The sequence below is a fragment of the Ostrea edulis genome, chromosome 1 (assembly GCF_947568905.1).
Source record: "Ostrea edulis chromosome 1, xbOstEdul1.1, whole genome shotgun sequence".
NCBI lineage: Eukaryota > Metazoa > Mollusca > Bivalvia > Ostreida > Ostreidae > Ostrea > Ostrea edulis.
In genome coordinates this window covers 107,690,650-107,718,477 of record NC_079164.1, presented here as the reverse complement: position 1 = coordinate 107,718,477, position 27,828 = coordinate 107,690,650, and the positions used below count along the sequence as shown (strand labels likewise).

The 27,828-nt window shown below is 35.1% G+C and overlaps 2 protein-coding genes across 2 annotated transcripts in view; both read right to left on the bottom strand.

The window, feature by feature from the left end:
* Positions 1 to 27,828, bottom strand: part of LOC125666820 (receptor-interacting serine/threonine-protein kinase 1-like) — a 542,042-nt gene that overhangs the window by 192,492 nt on the left and 321,722 nt on the right. The window lies entirely within an intron of this gene.
* On the bottom strand, positions 5,572 to 25,951 carry LOC125666976 (helicase with zinc finger domain 2-like). The gene is given in 17 exon segments (XM_048900277.2): positions 5,572 to 6,787; positions 6,891 to 7,058; positions 7,682 to 7,752; positions 7,754 to 7,818; positions 10,789 to 11,010; positions 11,190 to 11,800; positions 11,998 to 12,135; positions 16,316 to 16,456; positions 16,617 to 16,702; positions 16,902 to 20,436; positions 21,304 to 21,459; positions 22,713 to 23,081; positions 23,213 to 23,359; positions 23,732 to 24,052; positions 24,333 to 24,497; positions 24,621 to 25,217; positions 25,295 to 25,951. Coding segments are annotated over 16 exon segments (6,831 nt in total). The 5' UTR covers positions 25,141 to 25,217; positions 25,295 to 25,951; the 3' UTR covers positions 5,572 to 6,671.

The window sequence follows — 27,828 nt, the reverse complement described above, 5'->3', positions numbered from 1 at the left end:
CGATTCAAAACTTTAACTAAAAATGAAACTCCAAATATTGTACCAGTTACATTGAAAGAAGGTGTTGTACGTCTCATGTTAATTTCCGTAAAGGCGTTGCGTGAAAGATCGATAAAATGATGTTAATCAAATGTGTTGATTCAAACATTTTTGAAAATAAGTTTTAAAGACGTGTGTTGACAAAAATTAGCCAAAATAATTCGAGTTTAAATCAAGCATTAAACGATTTATATGATTTTTAGCGCTAAAATGGAGGGGTATCACCGAATTTCAGAAAAAATGCCTCCGTGAAACAAAATAAATTTAGCATGAATATGTTATTCGAGTTTTCCACTAAAAAAAAAACTGTCGCTTTAAAAAAATTATTTCATGGGGGCATTTTTTTTTGTAAAATTCAAAAAATCGTTCCGATTTTACTGACTTTACTGATATTATTTTCATCTTCACCTGTACGTTAATTTTCTTTTGAAATGTATGGTCTACTGTATGGTTCAGTGGGTAAAGTCGTCGAATTCAATACGTAAAATGTGTTCTGTTTTTAAACGACCGGGTTTGAATCCCTCACGTACACATTTTTTTTTCATGTTACGTTTTCCATCTAGATATTTTTGTTAATTGAAACACACTTCTAGTTTTTATAAATGTTTCAGGTTAAATCTCTGTTTATTACAATGTGCCGAGTTTGAAATAAGCTTCCAACCTGGACACTGTTTAGTTTGTGAATGGGATTCGCTGTAAACAGGTAAACACGCCTAAACAGCATGCAATACCTGTGTTTTAATAGTCAAGGTTGCTACCGAGAAATTGTATGTTTTTCTGAGTGAAAGGTGTTGACAAAGGCATGATATGGTGTTTTTTCACGAAAACCCGTTGTGAACTTTGCAAAGCACTGATTGAAAAACTTTAAGGCCAAACAAGGTAAATAACCGTTAAATGTTTTGTGTGGATAAGATGTTATGTATTCCAGTAGCATATTGCTATGGTAAAGTAATGTTTTCATGTGCATGTACAAATAATTTTGTTGAACTTTATTAATGCGTATTAAAACTTACCATATTTTGCTTGTAGTCAGAGTCCAGCTGCAATAATGTATCCCTCTCCGAGTTTTGTTTTGTGGAAAACGTCTGAATTTAAAAAATAGGATAGGGCTACATTACTGCAGCTAGTCAGAGTCATGTGCAGCTGCCAACTGTTGGTTGTAGAAAATAATACATAGAGCTTTTAAACTGTAATCGTAGAGAATATTAAATAGTTGATACACTCATAACATGTAACCGTATACATGTACATTGTTTCTGATACTCAGGAAAAAAACCCACAATTTAATGTTCACAATTTCAAATCTTATGTTTACTCTCCATGTATAATGCATTGACACATAAAATGTATTAGACTTGCCCTTAGTACTGGAGAATCCTACAGGTATCTAAATGATAAATACGCGATAATAGTAATAAGTAAGGATGAAGGTCAGTTCTACGTCACGAGTGCTGGCACCGAGCTCCGATTAGGGAAAATTCCCGTTTAAATGCAACATCCTCTTTGTTTCATTGAAAAGATATGAACACAAAGAATGGAATGCGATACTGTAAACGTGTGTTTATGCAGAGATTAGTGATTTACATATTTTTCGTTATGAATTTCTTTACGTAATAACTGACAGTTTGAATTCCAGGATGGCAGTCTGACTAAAGCTAACCCCTACTAATTCACTTCGTCACTTCTACAACGAAGTGAATTAGTATGGGCTGGCTTTGGTCAGACTGTGCAAGATGGCGGCATGCAATGCCTCGGTTCACAAGAAGAAATTGATTCGCATTAAACGCAAGTTAATGCGAATTAAATCTAAACCGCGTTCACACGGAGAATTTAATGCGCATTAGTTTACTTCGAATTAAAAGTTACGTCGCGATTTATTAAATTTACTTCGCATTAGCTCCGTGTGAACGCAAAGCGAAGCTAATTCGCACTAAATGTACACGCATGCGTAATGGTAAATTTGGATCACATGCATCATATCCGTGGTCAGCTATATTATATGAATGTTACATTTGTGCGAAAAATTAATCAAAATGATAATAACATGTCATTAGATAATGGCAGACGTAAATCTGCTCTACATAGGCATACCAAGTAATACATATGGAAGGAATTGCTTTAAATAAGACAAACATGTTTTAAAGATATAGTGAGAATATGATTTTCTTTTTTAGATTTTAACCAATTATGAATATTTACATTTGCAACTGTTTTCTCTTACATAACACTATTACGAGCAAACGTATTTATCCCTGCATAAATCCATTACGGGGTCATCAGAGGTCACGGCTGTGCGTATGCACATTTGTTAAAAATAGGTAACAGGTACTACTTTTACTAAGGCAATACACATCTAGCAATCGCTCTCACTTACTACAGAAATCTATCAATAGATGAAATCAACATCACAAAATGTATTTACGGTTTTATTTATATTCCAAGCAGTGGACTTTCATCCATAATTGATAAAAGCATTTCTGTAAACAATATTTTACTATTTTATGTCTAAAATTTTGTCTGCTACAACTTCACCCTGGTCATCGGTGATGTGGAATTGTACCTACTGCTGGACATTAGGCTTTAGCAAAAAGGTCATTCACAGGATGTATGGCCGATAAGTCGTCAAAGTGCATTAAGATCTACACACCACACTGCTTCCGTGCCACAGCAGCCATAGGTGATTGATGTCGGTTTCCAAGTTTATGTCGGAACATCGAAGCGAGGCGTCGTTAAAAACCTATTACAGAAATTTATCGAGTCAAAAGAAGCGTTCAGTGAGCTCATGTTTGTCAACAATTACATTTCCAAATCCAAACCGTCCCTTACCTTCGTGCAGTTCCACATTCTCTGCGATGTTCAGTTCTTTCCGGAGATTCATCTGAGCTGTGTCCTTTGTCCTATCGATAAATGATTTGCCTACACCTGACGACTGTTAATGTATAAGTATATGTTGATATACTTGCTTTCTAGCGTCTTAATAATTAAGACAGTTCTTCATTTTATGGAACTTTGTTTTGTGTTGTCGTCATTTTGAACAGCTATGACGCTTCGTTGTGGACGTCAACAATTTGAAATGTATGGAAACGTGTTGTTAACTCAATTCAGCAATGTTACCGATCAAAAAATGTAAATATAAGTAATAAGGTATCATTTTAAAATATTTATCGGGATATAAATACGGGTTGGTACATGATCAAATTTTCCATAAAGCCCGAAGATCACGTGACCAAACCGTATTTATATCTCGATAAATATTTTAAAATGATACCTTATTTCTTAAATAAATACTATATGACGTCATAGTAGACTTATAATACGTATTTGTAATTCTAAAAATCTACGTCACAACAGTAGTCAGCGGAATGGTGAAAAAGATGTTCCGAGGTTCATGACAAACACGACGAAACACATTGTGTGTAGATCAGTTGCATGTACATTGTAAACATGTACACTATATATAGGCCTAGTGTTTTGAACGATGAATTCTGTATCTACCCAATATCCATTAAAATATCTATAAAATAATTTTCAATAATATGTTTTACGGCGTGACCGTGTAAGTATCTATATCCAAAACAGAACAAAAACAACCCGAAGTTAACACGAGGACGGAACTGTATCAAAGCATCCTAATTTTGGATATTTGATCCGCCTATATATTGAACGCGGGAAATATAACGCAATTGATGTAAACAGTACATTGTGACGTCATATTCAGCGTCGTTATTTAGCAACAAACATGGCGTTAATCGAGGAGTGATTTTATATGATTAAGAAAATAAGATTTACATCCTTTTACGAATTTTATGTAACATCTCAGAACATCGTGAACTAGGGTAGACGAGATTCAAAATGTAGAAATACATGTCCACGCGCTAATATTCGAATGGACGCCATTAGTACCAACATTTTCAAGTTCCATAGGTATGGTATAGTTTTTCATTATTTTCCTATATTTTCCTTTTAAACATGTATATACGTGTTACCTATAGGGAGAGCTCCGCTCTCACGGCCCTTCGGGCCGTGAGAGGGCTTCGCCCTCTAATATAGTCTATCCTTTAATTCATTTTAGAAATGCATACGAATTTAATGCGCATTAGTTTAGTTCGCATTAAATATTACCGCCGTGTGAACGCTATTTAATTCGAATTAATTTAATGCGCATTATTTTACCTCGCAACAAGGTACGATTGTATACATAAAAAGGCCCAAAAAGTTTCTCTCTATAAAATGTGTCTTGAATTAACCTTAATAAGCGTTTTAAGAAAGTAAAATATATGCCAGGTATACTATGTCAACAAAATCAGAATGATATTTCTAATTGGATAGCATTATGATATCATGAATAAGACATTTCCCGCCTTTTTTTTCAAAATAAGCCTGAAAACTGTCAAATGTCTACAGATTATTGCTCAGGAAAAGATGTGCGCATTTGTCGAGCAAAATAAAAATGATAAATATTGTGTATTATTTTAAGATGAAAAACATACTTGAATATGAATTTGCTCGACGCATGCGCTGTATGTTTTCTGAAATGAAAACTACCTGAATTTGTGGATACTTTCATTGAAAATGGCATATTTGCATATTTATGCCAACTTCAAGCTCTCGTCATATGACACAAATCATTTTCCTGATCAAACTGAGCGAATTTTGGGTTGGCTAATCTATTCCTTATTTGAATGCCAGGGTTTGAGCTCCAAGTGAAATCATCGATATTTTGGGCCAGATGACTTTAGAAACTGTACGAAGTAAAATTTAATGCGCATCCATGTGAATGAGGCACAGATTAACCAAATGGTAATAATTTCTCCATATGATTTTATAAAGATATCTCTTAAAGAGATATATCATTCCAACTATGCAAACTCCCCGTCGAGGCCTCATTACGTCACCTACGAATAGACCTCTCCTATGTGACGCAGCACAATATACAGATTTATATATTGTGAGTCCGCGATTATCACGCAAACAAATAACACTAAAGAAGTAGTTCGCAGTTAAAAGTTTGAAGATATTGATACTAAGAGCATAAATATAAAAGTATGGATTTTATTTTAAACATAAAATGATCAAAAGATCATTATAAAGTATGGAGACTCTGTTCAAATTATTGTGTAAAGTAATGAACTTGATGCTTTCGTTCTTGTTTTGAAAGTTGTTTACGTTTGACGTTATGTTTTTTCGTCATTCTACAGTGACGTCAGAGTATACGCGGCCTAAAAAATCGCTATCCCATAATGCCTAAGTGGAAGAGTTTGGTTTGTGAGCAAACGAACTCTGGTGGAAGTTTGTCCAACTATGTCGTTACATATCATTTTGTAATAATCATTGTGACGTCATGGTACATTTGTGGAGATAAAGGATAAGCCAAAACACAAATTATTAAGATTTGCAAATACCGGAAATTAAAAAACATCAGAAAATGACATTACTTATCTTTAGATGAAAAATGTATGGAATGTGCTTTGTTTTGAATACTACTGTACTTACCTGTCTTTCGGAATAAAATTGAAACAGAGAGGACGTTAAAATGATGCAATCTTTTATAGTATGGAGCTATCAGTATTTACAAAATGATCAGTTTAAGGTTTTTTTCCAATGCACATATACAAACATATCAACCATATAAAAGTTTTCAATATGCAAGTCAATAAACAGAATATTAAAATCTAATTTTGATTTCAACATTCCATAAGAAAACTCTCAATGTAACTACATGTATGTTACAATAAATAGTGAAATCACGATTTCAAATCAATTAGCATAATATCTGTAAGGAAGGTAGCCATGGCTGTTACGTATACTGAGATAAATATCTACAAAACATCTTATCGCACACAAATTATCTTTTTCTAAAGCGCGAAGCAATTTGTTTACATGCGGGAGTGGGGAAAATTTTCAGGCTTGCATAAGTGAATCTGCTCAGCAAGTTTCTCATACGCAGTTTCATTACCCAAATTCGACTGATACATACATTAAATGAATGATACATGTATGTATTGAGGGAGTACAATATACACTGTACAATGTACATGCAAGATGAAGATAACGAACAGTGATCAATCTCATAACTCCTACAAGCAATACAAAATAGATAGTTGGGCAAACACGGACCCCTGGACACACCAGAGGTGGGATCAGGTGCCTAGGAGGAGTAAGCATCCCCTGTTGACCGGTCACACCCGCCGTGAGCCCCATATCCTGATCAGGTAAACGGAGTTATCCATGGAATTTTTAGTATATCACGTTATTGCGTTGCTCGTACGTACCATATTCAGAAAATTACTTGTCAATATGACTGTTAAAGGCATATCAATTTATCTCTAATGCTTCCCCCAATATTCTCAAATATGATAATCTACAATTCCTCTGTTATCAAAACATGTTCACATTATACAATAAGACCAGTTTCCAAAGAGCTCCTACAAGCATTTTGCAGGAGGAATGTCATTAGATTAATACATGTCTGTAATTTAATTAGTAAACTGGATGATTAAGTTAGCTAGCCATGACAACTGCAGAGCATTGCTTATAAATAACAAATAGCATATATTGAAGTCAGAGACATCCGATGAACAATTATCTTTCCGTTCCTTGCAACCACCACTTCAATTTGCTCCATGCATTTTTCAAGTTTTTATTTTTGGAAGAAAGTCTGCTGCATTGACTACACAACCGTGTCTCCTGAATTGGTTCAACATAGGCTCCAAAACTAGTTTTTCACAAGCCATGAGATTCTGATTTCCTATAAAGAAATATTGTTAAATTAGACGACGACACGTGTCACAATCACACATGCAGTTATGAAGAATTCAAATTTGATAAATTATTTTTTTTAAAAACATTACCTATTATGATAAGACCTTTGCGTGCTCTTGTCAAAGCAACATTGATCTGGTGAGCATCAGTAATAAATCCTAGGTTTTCTTTGCACCATCCGAACGTTGGTAATGGTTCAATTCTGTATTCAGGAAGTGATCTCACCAAACTGAATATGACGTAGTCCCATTCACCGCCTTCAAATTGAGTTACAAAGTATGTTTTAGAAATAGTGTAAACTCTATAAAACATCAAAAACATTTCAACAATAATCAAATTCAGAGTTCAGTTAATATGAGAAGAAATAATATTATTCAGTCTAATAATTCATCAATACTACTATAGTATACCTGTCTACAAAAGAGTGTGTATAAAGCAAATCTTTTATATGTAAAAGTTATACGGTACCAATTTTGATGCACCAGATGCGCATTTCGACAAATACTGTCTCTTCAGTGATGATCAACCCAAATGTTTGAAATCCGAAATAAAGATAAACTTGTAAGAGCTATTTTAGGGAAAAACAGGGTGCCAAAATTGGAGTCAAATTCGTCTAACGATAAGAGCTATGCATGAGGGAGATAATCCTTAATTTTGAAATGAATTTCTAAATTTTATAACAGCAATTAGATATACATCCGTATTTTCAAGCTAGTAACGAAGTACTTAGCTACTGGGCTGTAGAGACCATCGGGGACGAACAGTCCACCAGCAGAGGCCTCGACCCAGGGGTCATAATGTAAAACTTATACGGTACCAATTTTGATGCACCAGATGCGCATTTCGACAAATAATGTCTCTACATGTACATCGTATTTACCTTGACTTGCCACATTGAAGAAGTTGAACTTCTGTTTCTTCAGTCCCAGTCGTATTTGGTGACACTGAGCGTGACATGATATTGATATGCTCCCAGCCGATCTTCTCCGTTTTAACAAGATGATGAAAAATTGAGACCTAAAAAGTAGACACAAATTAGCATGATGATGCATATCTTTTCAAAAACATTACACTGAAATATAGATATTGCTTCCATTGTTTGAATTGTTTACTATTATGAAATATTGACATGTGTTATGGAATTCAAAGTCAATAAGTAATTGAGACACAAAACGACACATACCATACGAATGGTTTTGAGTACAGAAAAAAAAGGTTCATGGACCAAACTGCTCACTTAACTAAGGGTCAAATTCTATGCCCTATGATACACCATAAGCTTTGCGCTTTCGAGATACATGTATAGTAATTATATCCATGTTTCATTAATTTTTGTTACATGAAGTAGCAAAGATGGCATGTTTTGCGATTCAAGATTTAACTTTGCATCTTGGATTTCAATATCTAAGGAAGTTTTCTCAATGTATATATTGAAAACAAATAGTTCAATATATCTTGTCACTAAAATGTTTACTCTTTATGATATATCTCACAGAAGGGGTTTCTTTTGTTTTGGTACGCCCCTTTCTAGTAAAAACTAATAAGATAAGATAAAAGTGATTTGGGTGCAGAATAAAGATTGTATTCATAAACATAAAAGGTGAAGATAACGAACAGTTGCCAATCTCATAACTCATATAAGCAATACAAAATAGATAGTTAGGCAAGCACGGACCCATGGATACACCAGAGATGGGATCAAGTGCCTAGGAGGGGTAAGCATCCCCTGTCAACTGGTTACACCCGCTGTGAGCCCAATATATTATCAGGTAAACTGAGTTATCCATAGTCAAAATCAGTGTGCCAGGAACGGCCTAAAAATCGGTATGAAACACCTCAGACAGCATTTAACCTAATGATAGGTTGTATAAACAAAACTAGATCGCTTTAACGGCTATAGAATTGCAAATGCTGACTTTAAAGAAGACTGTTGAAACCTCTGTGCCATCAACTTGTTTGTCAGCAGCCTGCCTTGAATTAAAAACTGATCATAAGTGGAACAAGCTCTTGCGTATCGAATCGGTTGAGAGATATAAACACCATGTGCAGGTGATAATGGAATACTGCTACATAGATATGGGAAGTTGATGGTGGAGAAGCTGAAATCATCTCGTTTATCATAAAGTTGAGTTGTTAGTTTGCCATTGGTATCTATTTTCAATAAAATATTTAAGTATGAAGCAAAAGTGGACGACTCTGTGGTGTCTTTTATTTCGAGTTCTTAGGGAAATATCAAATCGACATATGAATGAAAGTTGTTATAATATATGTGAAACTTATACGATACCAATTTTAATGCACCAGATGCGCGTTTCGACAAATAATGTCCCTTCAGTGATGCTCAACCGAAATGTTTGAAATCCGAAATAACTATGAAGTTTTAGAGCTAAACATAGCCAAAAACAGCGTGCCAAAAAAAGTGGAGCCAAATTCGGCCAAGGCTACGAGCTATGTTTGAAATCCGAAATAACTATGAAGTTTTAGAGCTAAACATAGCCAAAAACAGCTTGCCAAAAAAGTGGAGCCAAATTCGTCCAAGGATACGAGCTATGCATGAGGAAATTATTCCTTAATTTTTTAAATGAATTTCTAAAGTTTATAACAGCAATTAAATATACATCCGTAATATATAAATCATTTCAAAAATACAATTTATAAATACGTATTTGTTAAATCTTACTTAGCATGTGTAATTTAAAAGTTTCAATTTATTTATGCAGAAATTTGTATTTTTACATGTATGCTCTATTACAATTTCCAATAAGGTAAGAGGTATAGACACGGTTTGAGTTGAAAATTTTCTAATTTTATTTTTCCATTTTTATTGTTTACAATGCTTAACTAAAGTATTTCTTATGGTCAATCAACATTTCAATATCAGTCGTTGAGTTATAAGTGAGATACAGCACTCACAATTCTTTGAAGTAAACAAGTATCGTGTCAATTTCTTTGTTTACATATAGATTGCTTAATATAAAATAGCATGTTTAAAACAAAATGAGAAGTGACAAACACTAGAAACTATTTACATGTAACTGTGTTTAGAATTAATTTGTAAATTGATAAACAAAACATATAAATACAATTTGAAAGTTTTGGTTCGGGTGAAGTCGGGAGTTTATTTTTCTATTACTAGTATGTGACGTTTTGGTACCCTTTCGTTTGCATATTTAAAGAGATAGTGTTTTGCCCCCCACCCCACCCCCAATAACTGCGATAGGTATAAGTGCGTCATCTTCTATTTCATTTTTCATGATTTTACTAGGCCAAATTTATTAACTAGGCGTACTTTGTTCTTAACTCCATAGATAAATAAAATTCTTAGCGTTATCATAAATGGTAATATGACATGGACTCTACATGAAAATTAGTAGAACAATATGTACCTCATCAAACAATCGTTCTTCAATTCATCCATATACTTGTGGAATCTATGCATCGAATTTGCTTTAACAGACTTTATTGGTTAATAAAAATCTTTTACAGAGATATTTAACAGTTCTACTTTGAGATGCAGAGTTTGAAACTTACTTGAAAATCCTCTACCTAATGATATTCTGTGCCAAGTGTGGTCAAAATTAGACCAGTGGTTCTAAAGATGGTTTTGAAAATGCAACATCTAATTTTTAATGATTTTCATTATCTTCCCTTTGAAGAATATATGACCCTTCATTTGAACATACTTGAATTTCCTTTACCCAAGGATACTTTGTGCCATGTTTGTCTTAAATTAGTCAAGGTTCTTGAGAAAAAGATTTTTGGAGTGCAAACTTCAATTTTTCAAAATTATCAATTAACTTCCCTTTCAGTCGGTTGTAACCCTATTGATTATTCATTTGAATAAATTTGAATTTTTTTCGCCAAGTTTGAATGAAATTAGTCTAACAGTTTCTGAGAAGGAAGAAGTTATGTGAAAAGTCAAAGACGACGAAAGACAAATTTTGGTCAGAAAACCTCACGTTTCTAAGGTGAGCTAAAATGACTCACTACATGGTCTATCTCCTTTTTGTTGAATCTGGACATTTCATTCCCTTCTTCTGTGGTATACGAAAGGTACTCTTCCTCTCCATCTGTGTGACAAAATACATACGGGTACTCTGCATTTTTCCACAACTTTAAAGGTTTTCTTGTCACCCATTTTTGTGATTCCTTCGTCTCCAGTTTGCCATCGTAAAAGGTCTCTGAGGGAAACTCACATAGACTGGGATTCTATATGGTATTAAAGTAAAAGAGATTAATAGTAAATTCATTCAAATATGCAAAGTTTGAGGTTTTAATGAGGGCAGTATGTTATAGATCTATATCTATATTATAAGTGGTGTATAAATGTACGTATACCAAATATTTGACTAAAAGGGAATAGGTATCGTTTTGAATGAAAAATTTACCATTCTGTATTGTTGACTCAGAAATGTAAGAAGAAAAGTTTTCATCTCTGCATATCTTTCAAACAAAGATTTCTGCAGGCCCAGGTCCGCCGCTTCTTCACATATAACAACAGGTTGTAACTGTTTATGATCACCAATCAAAACCACTTGTTTAGCATTTGTTGCTATGACTACCGCCATACACTCTGGCTCTGTACACATTCCAGCTTCATCTATTACAACTTGAAAGATGGACCCCTTTGCAGCATTCAGTAATGTTGCGCTAGTTGCTACGGACGTTGTACAAAGAATAACATCGTATTTTGGAAGTTCGTCATTGATAGCTTTTCCAATACATTTCTTATATTGTTTGATTTCTTTGAGGTCAATTGTTTTTGGATTGCTTTTGAATCTTTCATCAAATGTTTTGATCTCCTCGGCATATGGGTTTCCTTCTTTACGAATAATGTGATGTAAGGTTACGTCTCTCAAATTTTCATCCGGATTACTTTCTTTGTTCAACCGTCTTTTAGAAAATACTTTGCCAGGAATAGGAAAATCAGTACACTCTAAAGCTCGTCCATACATTCGAAGAATTTTAAATGTTCGCGAGGTGTTGTCTTTCAGATATCCTAAAGTACAGATTAATTATCAAATTCCTTTATGTACATATATAAGACTAGAAAGGTCTAATACATTTATTGAGAGAGAGAGAGAGAGAGAGAGAGAGAGAGAGAGAGAGAGAGAGAGAGAGAGATAGATTATTTAGCAAGGGTAATTTAGAACTAGAGTCTTTAAACCATTAACATCGATTATTATATTCAATTACCTGTGACAAGGTCCACAGATTTATTTGAGGGACCACAAAATAGAACGATTTTTCTTTTCCCTCCACTTTCCTGCAACGTTTGATTGATGGAACAATAAATGTTGATAAGGGCTACTCCTGTGTACGTCTTTCCAGTCCCTACGAACCATACATGTATTCATTACTGCATTAACTATTAGTAATTATAATACGATACCAGAACAACAGTCTCAGATAAATTGAAGACCAACAGAAACTAGTAAGATCTCTATGCAAAGTAAGAGACCATTCCGTAAGAGTTTATAAAATCAAATAACTTATCCTGAATCTTGTATAAGTTTGCACCAACGAATGTTCAAGCGTACATACAAAAAAGCAAGCATTCATTCATTCCTTTTTTGTTATTGATGATTTTGATATCATCGAAATAACGTATTTTACATCTCATTCTTTTATATCAAGTTTACATGGGACTATCCATTGTACACTGCTTTTATGTAATGCTTGGGGATATCGGCTATACGATAACGAATATTGATAAATCTGATATATACCATCAAGAATACATATGTTGATTTCATTTATTCCGGTGAACTCGAAACAAAGACCCCATAGAGTCCTCCACATCTGCTTCATGTTTGATGATTTAACATTGTTTAACGTCCCACTCGAGCATATTTCACTCATATGGAGACGTCACCAATGCCGGTAAATGTCTACAAACTTAAGGCCTATGCTCGGCGCTCAAGGTCTTTGAGCAGGGAGGGATCTTTATCGTGCCACACCTACTGTGACATGGGGCCTCCGTTTTTCCAGTCTCATCCGAACGACCACCCCATTTATGCGCCTCTTACGACAAACAAGGGGTACTGAAGACCTATTCTAACCCGGATCCTCACGGGACATCGGCTTCATACTTGAATATTTTATTGACTATATATGTTTACAGCAAGCAAACATTTCAACTTTATGACAAACGAGATTACTATAGCATCGTCAACTTCCCATAATTATATAACAATGTTCCATTATCACCTGCATATCGTGTTTAAGTCTCTCAAATGATTCGATACGCAAGGGCATGTTCTGTGTAAGGTGAAGATAACGAACAGTGATCAATCTCATAACTCCTACAAGCAATACAAAATAGATAGTTGGGCAAACACGAACCCCTGGACACACCAGAGGTGGGATCAGGTGCCTAGGACGAGTAAGCATCCCCTGTTGACCGGTCACACCCGCCGTGAGCCCCATATCCTGATCAGGTAAACGTAGTTATCCGCAGTCAAAATCAGTGTGCCAAGAACGGTCTAACAATCGGTATGAAACACGTCAGACAGCATTTGACCCAATGCGAGGTCGTATTGACGAACTAGATCGTTATAACGACCATAGAATTTGCGAAATGCTGACTTCAATCGAGACTGTTGAAATCCCTGTACCATCAACTTGTTTGTCAGTAGCTTACCTCGATTTAAAAACTTACTATACCCAGAACAAGCTCTTGTATATGTATGATTTTAAATCGAGATAGACTACTGACAAACAAGTTGATGTTACAGGGGTTTCAATGGTCTCATATAAAGTCAGCATTTCGCAAATAAGCAAAATTCCGAGATACGTCCAAGTTATATTCCTTTAGAGAACTATCATAAGGTGCAAAACAATTTATTTACATACGGGAGTTAGACAAACATCCATCACTGGACAAATTTTCAGCCTTGCATGAGTAAATTTGCTCAGTAAGTTTCCCATATACAGTTTCATCCCCGAATTCGACTAATACACAAACTATGTAAAGGATAAGTATTCATGGAGTAATTAGATACATGGAATTTTTAGTATTTCACGTTATTTCGTTGCTCGTACTTATATCCAGGATATTACTTGCAAACATGACATTGTTGTCAAGTTTTCACATTGTCTGACGTGTTTCATACGATTGGTACATTAGTAGTGATTTTGACGACGGATAACCCCGTTTACCTGATCAAGATATAGGGTTCACAGCGGGTATGACCGATCGACAGGGGATACTTACTCATCCTAGGCACCTGATCCCACCTCTGGTATATGCAGAGGTCCTTGTTTGTTTAATTCTCTATCTTGTATTGCTAATAGGAGTTATGAGGTTGATCACTGTTCGTTATCTTTACCTTTCTAGTAAAACATAAAATTCTTTCTGTAAGATTTTGTATTTCCTACATTTACATAATATCTGAAGAGAAGACGCTTTTAACACATTTCAATCATCTTCCTCTCTGAATGTAGGTCCACTCTGTCCAATAAGTACACCTCCTACACAGAAGAGCTCTTATCTTGAAACTCGCGTATCCTGTGGTCGTTAAAACGATTTAATTTTTCAATACAGCCTTTCATTGGGTCAAATGCTGTCTGACGTGTTTCATACCAATTGTTAGGCCATTCTTTTCACACTGATTTTGACTATGGATTACTCCGTTTACTTGATCAAGAGATAGTGCTCATGGTAGATGTAACCGGTCGATAGGAGATGTTTACTCCTCCGATGTTTCTAATCCCACCATTGGTATGTCCAGGGATCCGTGTTTGCCCTGCTCTTAATTTGTATTCTTTATGGGAGTTATGAGATTGATCACTGTTCATTATCTTCACCCTTTCTTTTGTTTAACTCCGACGCTTGATCAATAGCAGAACCAATTCCTGAAGTCACATCTGTGTTATAGAGGCTACTTAGCGTTATATTTGCCACATAGTGGAATTAAGGTGTCCCGAGTAAAATGATAAGTAATAACAGCATATTCAAATTGAAGTAAATTTCTTCCAAGTGTCGCATAATTTTATTTTTAAAAGTTTGTCAATATATAAACAAACGTATCACGTGGGGGAAATCCCTCGCTTAACTATTATGTCATCATACAAGCGATGTAGATCTATTTTTATCCGCTGGACTCTCAGTTGTTTATCACCTTGACACAGGTGAAAGATGTACTCAAATCATTTGCAATTTGGGTTTGATATGTCGATATTGATATAAATTTAACATGAGTAGCGCAAACGGTACAATATACGCCCGTCGGACAGTGAAATTCAACCTGGAAGCATATTGTGCATTCTGAATTGATACAATGATTCCAAGCAGAAGTACTCTGAAGTTGAAATAAAAAATATTCTAGAGTTCCTCATTGACAATATTTTCGTGGTCTTTGGTGATCAGGTCTTCCAAAACTTTGTTGGAATTCCCATGGGCACGAATTGTGCTCCTTTGTTAGCTGAATGTTTTTATATCATAAGTTGAAAATAAGAAATATGCTAGAGTTCCTCATTGACAATATTTTCGTGGTCTTTGGTGATCAGGTCTTCCACAACTCTGTTGGAATTCCCATGGGCACGAATTGTACTTCTGCTTACTCCTCCTAGGCACCTGATCCCACCTCTAGTGTGTCCAGGGGTCCGTGTTTGCCCAACTATCTATTTTGTATTGCTTGTAGGAGTTATGAGATTGATCACTGTTCGTTATCTTCACCTTGCACTTCTTTGTTATCCGAAATGTTTTTATATCATATGAGATTGATCACTGTTCGTTATCTTCACCTTGCATGAAGCAGAATTTATTCAAACACTTCTACGTGAAAAGAAAAAATCTCTTGCTGTGGCCTTCAATTCGACATTGAGATATCGACGATGTTTTATGTTATGAGATTGATCACTGTTCGTTATCTTCACCTTTCATCTATTAACAATAATAACTTTCATTTATATGTCGATTCGATATATCCCTGTGAGCTCGAAATAAAAGTCAACACAGAATCGTCCACTTTTGCTTTATACTTAGATAGTTTATTGAATGTAGATATTAACGACTAACTAACAACTCAACTTTATACCAAACGGGATGATTTCAGCTTCTAGCTTGTTCTGCGTATGGTCAGTTTTTAAATCTAGGTAAGCTACCGACAAACAAGTTTATGGTACAGGGGTTTCAACAGTCTCGTTTCACGTCAGCAATTTGCAAATTTGATGGTTGTTATAACGACCTATTTTGCCAATACAACCTATCATTGGGTCAAATGCTGTCTGACGTGTTTCATTCCGATTATTAGACAGTACTTGGCAACTGATTTTGACTATGTATAATTCCGTTTACCTGATCAAGATATAGGACTCACGGCGGGTGTGACCGGTCAACAGGGGATGCTTACTCCTCCAAGGCACCTGATCCCATTGTGTTCAGGGGACTGTGTTTGCCCAACTATCTATTTTGTATTGCTTGTGGGAGGTATGAGATTGATCATTGTTCGTTATCTTCATCTTTCATCTTTTTGTTGAAACGAAGATGTATGCTTCATTTATACTATACCTGGTGGTCCTTGTATCAAACTGAAAGTAGAAGTCACCGCCCTCTGAATGGCCTTCCTTTGATCATCGTTTAGTTGTTGGATAGCAAGTTGATTATCAACATCTCTGTGGTAAAGCTTCCCGGCAGAGATATGCTCTCGATCTATTAAATGCATCATGAAAGTTTGAAAATTTCAAGTAAAGAAAAATCTACATAAAATACAGAAACTGGTATCGGTATAATAACACAATTTAGTTATATTGTATGCTACAAAATACCACACACTAATATTAGTATCAGTAAACTATATTTATGACGTTACCAAGAGTTGGGATGCTTCTTCTCTCTGCAATGGCTTTTGCGAGGTCTGAAGATCGCTCTGGAGATTTCATATACATATCTGTTCGCCTTGGAAATGGACAGATAATCAATTGATTGGATATTTGTTTGCAACAATACGATAAGCAAACGAATTGAAAATTTCTTATGGTACATACTAAAATGAAATACAAATAATTAAAAACAACAGCCTGTATGGGTGTCCTTTTTCGGTGGAAAATATACCCCCTTTTTACATTTTATCAAAACATGACCATATGTTACCTACCTGTGTACCTCGATTTTCGGTATAATCTCAACATTGCACAATTGTTCCCCAAGTAACTCTGATGGTATGACAGGGGATCTTTTATGACAAATAAACTTCACTTTTATTTTTCCCTCTGATGTCTTTATTTTTTGAACGTCATCGATCTTTGCATGTCCAACCCAATAACGTTTTGGTGGTGAAATTGCTCCGTTAAGAAATTTTGATTTCGTTCCTAGCCCCGTTTTCATCTCTCATCGTATACATAGATAATCTGATCCTGATATGTAAAACGGTTGTACCTCCGAGTCTTCCTCAATTTCTTCCATATCAGAATATCCCAATAAATCTGTTGAATGTACTGTGAAACTAATGTCCCTTTGTTCACAGAAAGAATGTTTAAGAAAAAAATATCCTCCTCTTTTTGAGAAAGTTATGGGGAGATCAGTGATAGTAAAAGATTCATCTTCCACTGACAATGTTGCTATTTCCATAGACAGAATAGGAATCCATATTTTGACGTATTCCCTACAAGAAGCATAGCTTTCCTTTGATGACTTTGTAGCGAATTCAGACAATACATTCACCGGATTTCTGACGTGTTGTAGACAGAGTTTTACATTATTTGTTAAATCTAGAAGTTGTGGCATTGGCATCATCATTCCATGCTCTGGTTCTCCCGCTATCTGCACAGCAACAATTTGGCCATAATTGAATGACAGACTAAAATGGCAGGTTTGATCTGAATTAACGCCAAGAGAGTCTTCGGAGCTTACGTCATCAACAGTATCACGCGCTTCATCTATCGTACGGATGAGATTAATTTTATCCTCATCATTCATTTCCTTCTTTACATTTCTTGTCTTTCCATCAAAATATGACTGTAATATATTGATCCATTGTTGTGTCTGCTGAAATATCATGTTCGGATGAGGATTTAGACGAATGGAAGCATTGTCATCTCTATGTTTTAGCGATTTTCGTTCTACAGAATACAATCTGCGTTGCCATCTCATTATCAATATTTCACGCTTGTGAATTCTGTTTTCCTCGAAACCAGGTCTTTCTTTAGTCTGGAGAATATTCAATGGTATTCTTTTGCTAACCTGTGGAAGCTTCCGAAGGCTTGGATAGGACAAACATATATCAGTGTTTGAAACTTCATGAACAAATCCATTGAATACCTGAGGTTGCTTATAAAGTTGGTGTCCACTCAACAGAATCAGGCAACCGTTATAAAACTTCTTTTTGCGAAGCAAAATATCATTCATATCAGAACATATATTTCCCATTTCTTGTGAATCGTACGAACAATTTCTACTGTCTGACAAAAAATCGTCGATTAACCGATGAGCAACCAAGTCAATGTAAAGGTTAAGTGGACTGGTGAAGCTCATATAATGATCACTTCGTAAAGCATAGTGGAGAAGTGGATCATGCTTTTGACTTAAACATCTGTATTCTGCTTTTGATTGTACATTTATCCAGTCTTCAAGAGCCAGAGATTGCCATGGATGAATTTCATCCATTCCCAGAATGTGTCCAACCTCCCTCCAATGACCTTTATCTATGTGCTCTTTCAGTATCTCCCATACAACCTTTTGGAATGGTAAGGAATGTCTATAACTGAGGGGTTTTTCAAAATTGAAGATGGAGCAATAAAATCCAGTAGCAGGTGCTACATTTAGATCTTGAAGCCTACATAGTAAGTCACCCATACCAGAATGACTTTCATTCCACAATTTGACTACGTCAGTAGAGGGTGCTGCATGACAACGGTAAGGCATGACAGTGTGATATTTTCTGCGCAACCGTTCTGAGATTTTCAAGTTAGTGAATATCATTAACTCATGTATAAAATTTCGAACGTCTTTATGTTTCATGAACGTTCCATCATCCTCAAGTTTCGTGTCTAATTCAAGAAAATGAGTGCCATTATTTAGTCGCTTTTTGCGAATATCTTTTGCAACATTTAATAAAACTTTTATTCTGAAGTCTTGGGTTCCTTCTAATATATCCGTGGCATCATCAAGGTCATATGCCTTTTGACTCATAACAACTGATTTGCGAAGGGTAAAACTCTCATTATCCACGACAGATTGTGAATTTGTTGTAAAAGACAATGTTATTGCATTTCTCTCCCCGCTCACCTTGAATTCAATAATATTACAGACTTCTCTCGGTATCATTAAAGATTGATGATTCTTATTGATAACAAAACTTGTTCCACGTTTTCTTATTTCCCTATCCAGAATATCATTCTTTTTTATGAATCTTGTTGGATCTACGATATGAATTCCAATTCTATATTGATCATGAGATATTTTCTCAACACTGTATGCAATTTCTTTTAAATCATCGTCTACAGAAATCGTGAAAACTGGTGTCACTCCCTTGGACTTTGTTGTTGCTAATTTGTGTGTTTCCCTTTGTTGTAGGAGATATACTACACGATTAGCGACGTCTGTGAATTTATCTGGAATTTGATACTGAAGTCTCAGAATATATATTCCTGATTGAGAATCATTTCCTGTATAAAAGCTCTTCAGAATCACTCCAAACGGATACATGTCCTCCCAGTGCATAATGGCAACAAGAAAACAATAAGATTTTCTATTAGCACGTCCGATGTTTAATACGCCATTGTGAGTTAAGGTCTTATTTTGTTTATCATAGGTAAACAAGTCGAACTGAGTTTTACTAGAACAGAATTTGTGAGATGCTTCAATTTTTGGTACTGTTTTGCACAATGGTTTCACCATATGGTTTCCAAAATCATCGAATGCACACACTAACACGGGATGTTTCATGGTTTTATATCGATTCCGTTGTATTGTCCCCAATACTCTGCCGTAACTGTTCGTGTCTCTCGTTTGTGATTCAATATACCTCCGTTTTCTCTCAGTCTTCCGAATTTTTGATTCACCTAAGATCTCTACTACTACTTCATCGTCTGCATAGGATTTTCCACATTTTGATCTCCCTGAAATATGTATTTCTTTTACTTCATCGGCAAAGTTTAAATTTGTACAAACTGCTTTATGTGCAGATTCTATGCACAGACTGCATCGTTTATACTTAGCAGGATTATCTTTCAATAATTGCTCAAGTTTTTTAACTGGCAAATTTTCCCTATAATTAAACATAATTTTCCTTTGGGGTCGGAATTCATTCTCATATTTTTCAGACAGTTGAAGTCCATTGATTACAAGTTCAGTATTCATTTCAGAAAGTACCGCTGTGTTATCTCTTGAGATTTCATTTAAGAATTCTTTTTCTCTAAGGAGTTCGACACCACTGTCAGTTGAATCCGAATGTATTTGATCATATTCAGGATCTCGGTATGAAATCAATTTATGCGGGACATTCGCATCATCATAATCAGAATCAAGCGCTGAATCTTCTTGAAAACTATAATTCTTTAAAATCGTAGGTTCATATAAGTGGACGTTGGTCGATTTATTGAACTGCAATTTCTTTTCTCCTTTTCGGACCTTTTGAATTTGCGTTTTGATATCAGCTTCCTTTTCCATAGTGCTGCAATCGTGACTTGGCACTAACATGTTAAAATAAATGAAAACTAGAGAAATATAAATGAAATACATCACAAAAGGTACAAAAAGGAAACGTTTTGTATCAAATAAAAACACAATAAGTCTTCTTAGTTTTCATCTTGACAATACCTAGGTCATACAAATTTGAAATATGTTTTCTATACCAAAAAGAATAAAACAGAAGTACTAGTGTGGTGCATCTAAAATAGGGGAAGGCATCTAGAAAAAGCATTGCATGCATGATTGACACTTTTGTCTAGTTTAGTGAAACTTTCTATAGCATCCCAGAGCAGATGGTGCAAGGGTTTCAACAGTCTTGTTCAGTCATCATATGGCAAATTCTATGGTCGTTATAATAATCTAGTTTGCTAATACAACATATCTTTAGGACAAATGCTGTCAAATGTGTTTCGTACCGATTGTCAGACCATTCTTAGCACACTGATTGTGACTGCGGATAACTACGTTTACCTGATCAAGATATAGAGCTCACGGCGGGTGTGACAGGTCGACAGGGGATGCTTACCCGTCCTAGGCACCTGATCCCACCTCTGGTATATCTAGGTGTCCGCGTTTGCCGAACTCTCTATTTTGTATTGATTATAAGAGTTATGAGATTGATCACTGTTCGTTATCTTAACCTTTCATACTACAACACATCGCCTGGTTCTAAGATCATCTGTCAGATCTATGACTCTCATTTTCAAAGCACACGTTTTGACGTGGCCACATCCGAACTAACATACTCTTGACATCCAACTGGGATCTACTGACTGAGCTACTCTGGTGGTCAGATAAAGGTTGAGATGAAATGATTTGATACATATTCATTCAAATGATGAGAATGTGTATGTTTGTATAAAGCTTACTTTTTCTGTTCATATCTACTTTGATTTTCATTTTGTATGGTATTACTACGCCTGTTTCTTTGCTGCTCTCCAAGACACTCGTGAGTATTTGAGGAAGAATACCGTTGTCAATTGCCCTCGTTATGTTGGATTCCGGTCGGAACTCAATAATCAGGGCTAAAATATCAATAAACTGATTAACAAATACATGTAATACACAAATAAAACCGATTGGTGTACTTTACTTCGGATAACTGACGAGTGAAACTACATAAAAGTTTTCATTTTCTTAACAAATTTTAAAAGTTATGAAACATAGAAGAGGATCAAAATAGTGATAAGTCTGTTTAATGTTTTTTCTATATTCCACAATTATTGGCTAAGATCGTGAAATTTAGCACCGCTAAGTAATATCGTTAATACAGAACTTTCGGGATATGCTGGAACGACCACTTATATTTGACGTTTATACACCACGGTCACGTGATAATAGCCAATTGTAGGGCAAAGTTGACATCGATACATATGGTGTTTCGCTAACAGACGGTCCGTGAAGAGCTATGCGCAGTCCCACGATGACGATCCAAGTCATTATTGGTGCTTAGTACCTGGGTGTAAATTAGATGGAAGGGAAAAGGCGCATTTAGACGCGTACCATTGGATGCAAGGCGTGAAGTTTTACCGATATCCTCAAGATATTCCCTAAATTTATTTCCCGCGCCGACTCGCATTATTCAATCAATTGTATTTTCCTATAAAATGGTTGTAGTGATTCCTTTCTTTCAAAGATAGCATTTAAATGCAGGAAATTGAAATATTCCTTGTTTGTTTACTTAGTTGTTATTGTAATCCGGAAGTGACATGCCCTACAATTACGTTCCACGCGCGATAAAAGTCAGAGTGGATCCGTATCTCGAAAGTCCCGTATTGTCTCAGGATATTCGGTCTAAGATGTTTTGCCATATGAAAACAATATCGTACTACCTTGTTGGTGTTGAATGAAGATATCTATGATTATTTTGAAACTCTCTATATCTATCTATCTATCTATCTATCTATCTATATATGTGGGGTGGGGGGTGGGGGTGTATATATATATATATATATATATATATATATATATATATATATATATATATATATATATATACCTCTAGTGTGTCCAGGGGCCCATGTTTGCCCAACTCTCGATTTCGTATTGTTTATAGGAGTTATGAGATTATTGGTAACTCTTCGTTATCTTCATATATATATATATATATATATATATATATATAGATAGATAGATAGATAGATAGATAGATAGATTGATAGATAGATAGATAGATAGATAGATGGAGAGAGAGAGAGAGAGAGAGAGAGAGAGAGAGAGAGAGAGAGAGAGATCACAATTTTTTAAAAAGCAACTAATCCTTTGAAACTGTACTCACCATCGTCTGTCTTATTTTGCGCGAGGTTTGTATCAATGATTAGGCCAACTCTCATGAGCTGTACTTTTGAAATCAGATCGTCAGTTTTTCCAGACCACAAGAAAGATCTCAGGAAAGAAAGAAGAATCCCTTCGTCTGCTAATAACCCAGAATAACTTAAACAGGTTTTCGTCTTTAAAATAACGAGAGTGGTACTTTTGGTACGATTTATGCTTTTGATTTCACAGTGTCCAGACATTTCAAGATCGGAATTGAATTTTCTGATTTTTTCATCCACATTTTCAAGTAACATGCATTCGATTGATGAAAAAGCGATATCTTCCGGATCAATGATGCTTCCCTTTATCATTATCCAAATATTGTCATTTTCTGCAAGAAAAAAGGTAATTGACATAGAAATTACCCAAAATCAATGATTACAAATTAACATTATACCATCACCTTTGATTTATATATAAATGTAAACGTCATGAAAAAATGGGCATGCATGGAATGGTTACCTTCTGTTGTGAAATCGTATGCCAACAGATTAAAGAATAAATCTGTAAGGATAACATCTACATCACACGTACAATCAGCGAATTTCCATGTCAGGTGGGAATATAAATGACACTTTGCTGCATACACATGAGTAGATTCTTTAGGTGCTATCGAAGAAAACGGATATGGTATACGTAAATGAAAACAATACCAAGGATTTTTAAAAAATCTATTTTGACTACTTTGAACAAAACTGTGATATATTGCGATAAAAACAAAGGCCACGTATCACGACAGACATTGAAACGATAGAGAACCCTCATTGATATGGCTCTGAATCTCATGCATACATATGTAGGTCCAAATTTATGGTACTTCTTCTACAGCTTATGACGTCTCGATATGAGTGAACAATTTTCTAGAGACGTAAGCGAATAAACAAAATCCGTCCATGTAGGTGAAATTATACACGTGTGTTCCTCTCCATACTTACCTACCTGAAGAAGATTGATACAAAGACACTACAAAATTTTGCTTACCATAATCTAGATAGTACTCTTGAGGATCATAGATATATCCTCGTACTCTCAAAAAGCCTTCTGTAAGATTTCCTAACAACTCTTCAATTTTTTCCTTCTCAAATATGCTGTTAAATATTCTTTCCAGATTTTTCTCTAGTGTATCCTCGTTTTTAATTGTAAATGTGATGACCAGGCTGCCTCTTTTTATCTCTTTTATCGATACGTCGTTGTCTTTCAATGCTGGGAGTTCATTAATTTCCTCAATGTTCAGATTACTTGCACTTTCTGTTAAGATTTGGAATGATGGATTGTCTGATTGAAGAACTGCAGTCGCCTGAACTGGATATTTAAAAAATCATATATATTTTCCCAAACAATGGAAGTACATTCATATTTTTGTTCTTTAGTTCTATATCAATATATTGATATTTACCAATTTTTAAGATAAAATAATGATCTTTCAACTTCAATTTTTACTTGACATATTTATACATATATTCATCAAAAGGAACAACTTGAATAACAAATAATTGCCCAGGATGATGTCAAAATCTATTGTGGGAATAAAAACTAAAAGCAATATTGCAAATTTTACAGTTTTCTAATTTATCATAATTACCATATCTTGTGGGTGTACACTCTATACGATTTTTTAAATGGTACAGTATAAATTTATTGCCATTTCCTCCTTGGACCACATTTACAGTGCCCTTAAACGTTGAATCAATATTCATTTCAAATGTGTTGTTATCTCCTGCTTGAATAGCATCGGCATGTGCACCTTCTAAAGTAAACAAGATGAAATAAATGTTCTTTTCAAAACACTTGATATTTCTTTTATTAGCTGTTAGTGAAAAATACATCCACTAATAAGATATCGAGTGTCATATATGTTTACTGACATTACCATAATTGCCTTTTCTTGCTAAACAGATCTCTCGGTGGAATTCCAGACCAGAATCTGCAAATTCTTGCCGATCACTCATTCTATTTCCAATGTCTATCAGTACGTTGAAGGCTTCATTGCTGTCATTGTCGGAAACTGTTTCGTCATCATTGTTTTCTATGTTCTCTTGCCATAACCTCCATATTCTCAGAATGTCATCTGCTACTCCAATACAGTCTTCTGGAATTTCCTCTGTCGATGACCAACCAATGCCTGGTTGACCGAAAAAACGATCACAAACTCCTGTGCGAAATATCTCACCAAGCAGTGGAAATTTCAATTTACGTATTTTATTCTGCTTTTGTAAAGCAGATTTTGTTTCCTCAGATATTCCCTCCCAGGGAATTGCCGCCTTGAGTTCCTCATATCTTCGGAACTTTGATTTCAAAATAAAACGTAACAGATTGGTGCATGGTTTCTTAAGACATTTTCTAAGAGTTTCAAAGTTTTCTTCTCCTCCATCAGACTCTTCGGTACTCATTCTCTTGTGATAGGTCTTTCAAGACAATATGTTTTTTAGAGAGGAATTCCTCATATTACCAAAGTTACTTAAATGACCTAAAATTAAAATGTCCATGTATGTCTATGCAAAATATATACTGCAAAAGAGACTAAAGCGATTTGAAAAGTCTAACCTGGCAATCCGACTGATTATCCCTCTGAGATCGTATCGTGTCATCTTATAATGGATAGCTGCTTCGGCTGGTGATTGACTTGTGACATATGTACTTGTTTCTTTTTAAATCCATGAGAATATAATATCGAGATCACAAGTGCAACCAGCGACTTCCCATGTCAGGTGGGAATACGGATGGCACTTTACACATCAGTAGCCTTCTGGGGTGAGAGCTATGGAAAAAATCCAAATGTTTTAATAAGCTTCTGCAGTTTATAATTTTCCAAAAAAATAACAAAAAACCAACAACAAAATATAGCAATACCCCCTACATTTCATTCTCTACCATATTTCATATCAAAATATTTAAAACCTATTCAGCGCAAAATAACAACATATTGAATTTTTTTTTCTGTTGATCCAGCATTAGTCAAAACATTGAACAGTAAGAATGGCCCACTTATTTGCTGTTACTCTATTTACAACAAAAGTTGTGGGCGTGCTTGTCATTGCCATCCTAAGTATCACATGAATGGAATTAACAGTGTACAAGTAAATTTTATATCACCAAATTCTTTATCATGATGCGATTCAACATGCTATATTATATCTAATATGTCGATAGTGCTGTCATTAAGCGAGCGCAGCCAGATACGTACACTCTCAAACATACTCCTCTTTTTATCTGGTATGCCAACAATTGAATTTTCAGAACTTACAAAGTTTGATGTAGATATGACCACGATTATGATTCATGAATAGAAAAAAAACCAAGAAAATATGCTATTTTTTGGTGTAAGTCCTGTAGAGCGGGAAGATACTAGAACTACTAGTATCTCGATTTGGCGTTAGCATTTACATCGGTGTAAACACATAACACTTATATATTTTGCTTCATTTGATATCAAGTACGTAACAACCTCGGTACACCGAATAAGTGAGGTTTTTTTCATATTTGTTTCTTTTATTTAAATTTGACCTACTCATTCAGTCAGTCGTGTGTAAATCCTTATTTGAGATTATTATGCCTTGTAACATACATTGTATTTGAAACAACCATGTGGTGCTAGGGGTGGGATAGGGTGGTTGTTTGGGGAAACATCCGATAAGGTCCTGTTACAAGTAGTACTAGTATAATGATTACTTTCAGGCTTGGTGGTCTAAAGACTGTTTGATGCATAAATGTGATCGATGGTATGACACCAAGGAGGTATCTACCCGGTATTTGTGAGGCTCACTACAGTAATAGGATTCAAAAGCACCTATCTATATTCATGAGAGAAAAAACCAGTTAACACAATTTCATCATGGTATCAAAAACACATGTATAGTTACAATTCGATTGTTCGACAACAATGTCTTAGTTATAAAACATTAATGGGAATCTGGTGGAGATAGTTTTATTTTGGAATGCTTACTTTAAGAAAACAATGCATTTTGGAAGGATGTTTTCAATTCTTATTTTTCCTATGTGAAGATTAGTAAAAGTTCTTCAAAAAAAAAGAGGATTTTTCAGAATATTCCAATGTGGTACACTTCTGATATACAAATAGCTGGAAAATCAGTTTTTATCAATGACTGGTATAAGAAGGAGTTAAAGTTATTCAAAACATTTTGACGACGATTGTAATTTCTTAAGCTTAGACAAATTTGAAACCACTTAAAATATCAAAAAAGTATGTGTAATTAAATATTATATCATTAAAACAGTAATTCCAAAACACTTAAAATTTTGTCTATTGATAAACATTCAGCCAAAAGAATTCTTAATCCATGTATGCCTGTATTTTAACCTGTTTTGTTGCACGAAAAATGCTTCAAAATCATATTTGTGTAGCAATATTCCATTATCACCTGCATATGGTGTTTATATATCTCAACTGATTCGATATGCAAGAGCTTGTTCTGGGTATAGTCAGTTTTTAAATCGAGGTAAGCTACTGACAAACAAGTTGATAGTACAGGGATTTCAACAGTCTCGATTGAATTCAGCATTTCGCAAATTCTATGGTCGTTATAACGATCTAGTTCGTCAATACAACCTCGCATTGGGTCAAATGCTGTCTGACGTGTTTCATACCGATTGTTAGACCGTTCGTGGCACACTGATTTTGACTTTGGATTACTCCGTTCACCTGATCAGGATATAGGGTTCACGGCGGGTGTGACCAGTCAACAGGGGATGCTTACTCCTCCTAGGCACCTGATCCCACCTCTGGTGTGTCTAGGGGTCCGAGTTTGCCCAACTATCTATTTTTTATTGCTTATGGTATTGATGAGATTGATCACTGTTCGTTATCTTCACCTTTCATTGACCTTCATAAAATTCCAGAAGACAAAAATAGGGTATGACGTCAATTGGTAAACATAGAATCTTTTATTTTCAATCTGGCAATAGAAGTGTTCTTCAACAAAAACGGAAAACGGAAATATTCATATCTAGTGATCAGTCATTCAAAAACTTACTTTGTTAAACACCACTCTGATTCCACGCACAAGTACTCTGAAGTTGAAATAAAAAATATGCTCGAGTTCCTCATTGACAATATCTTC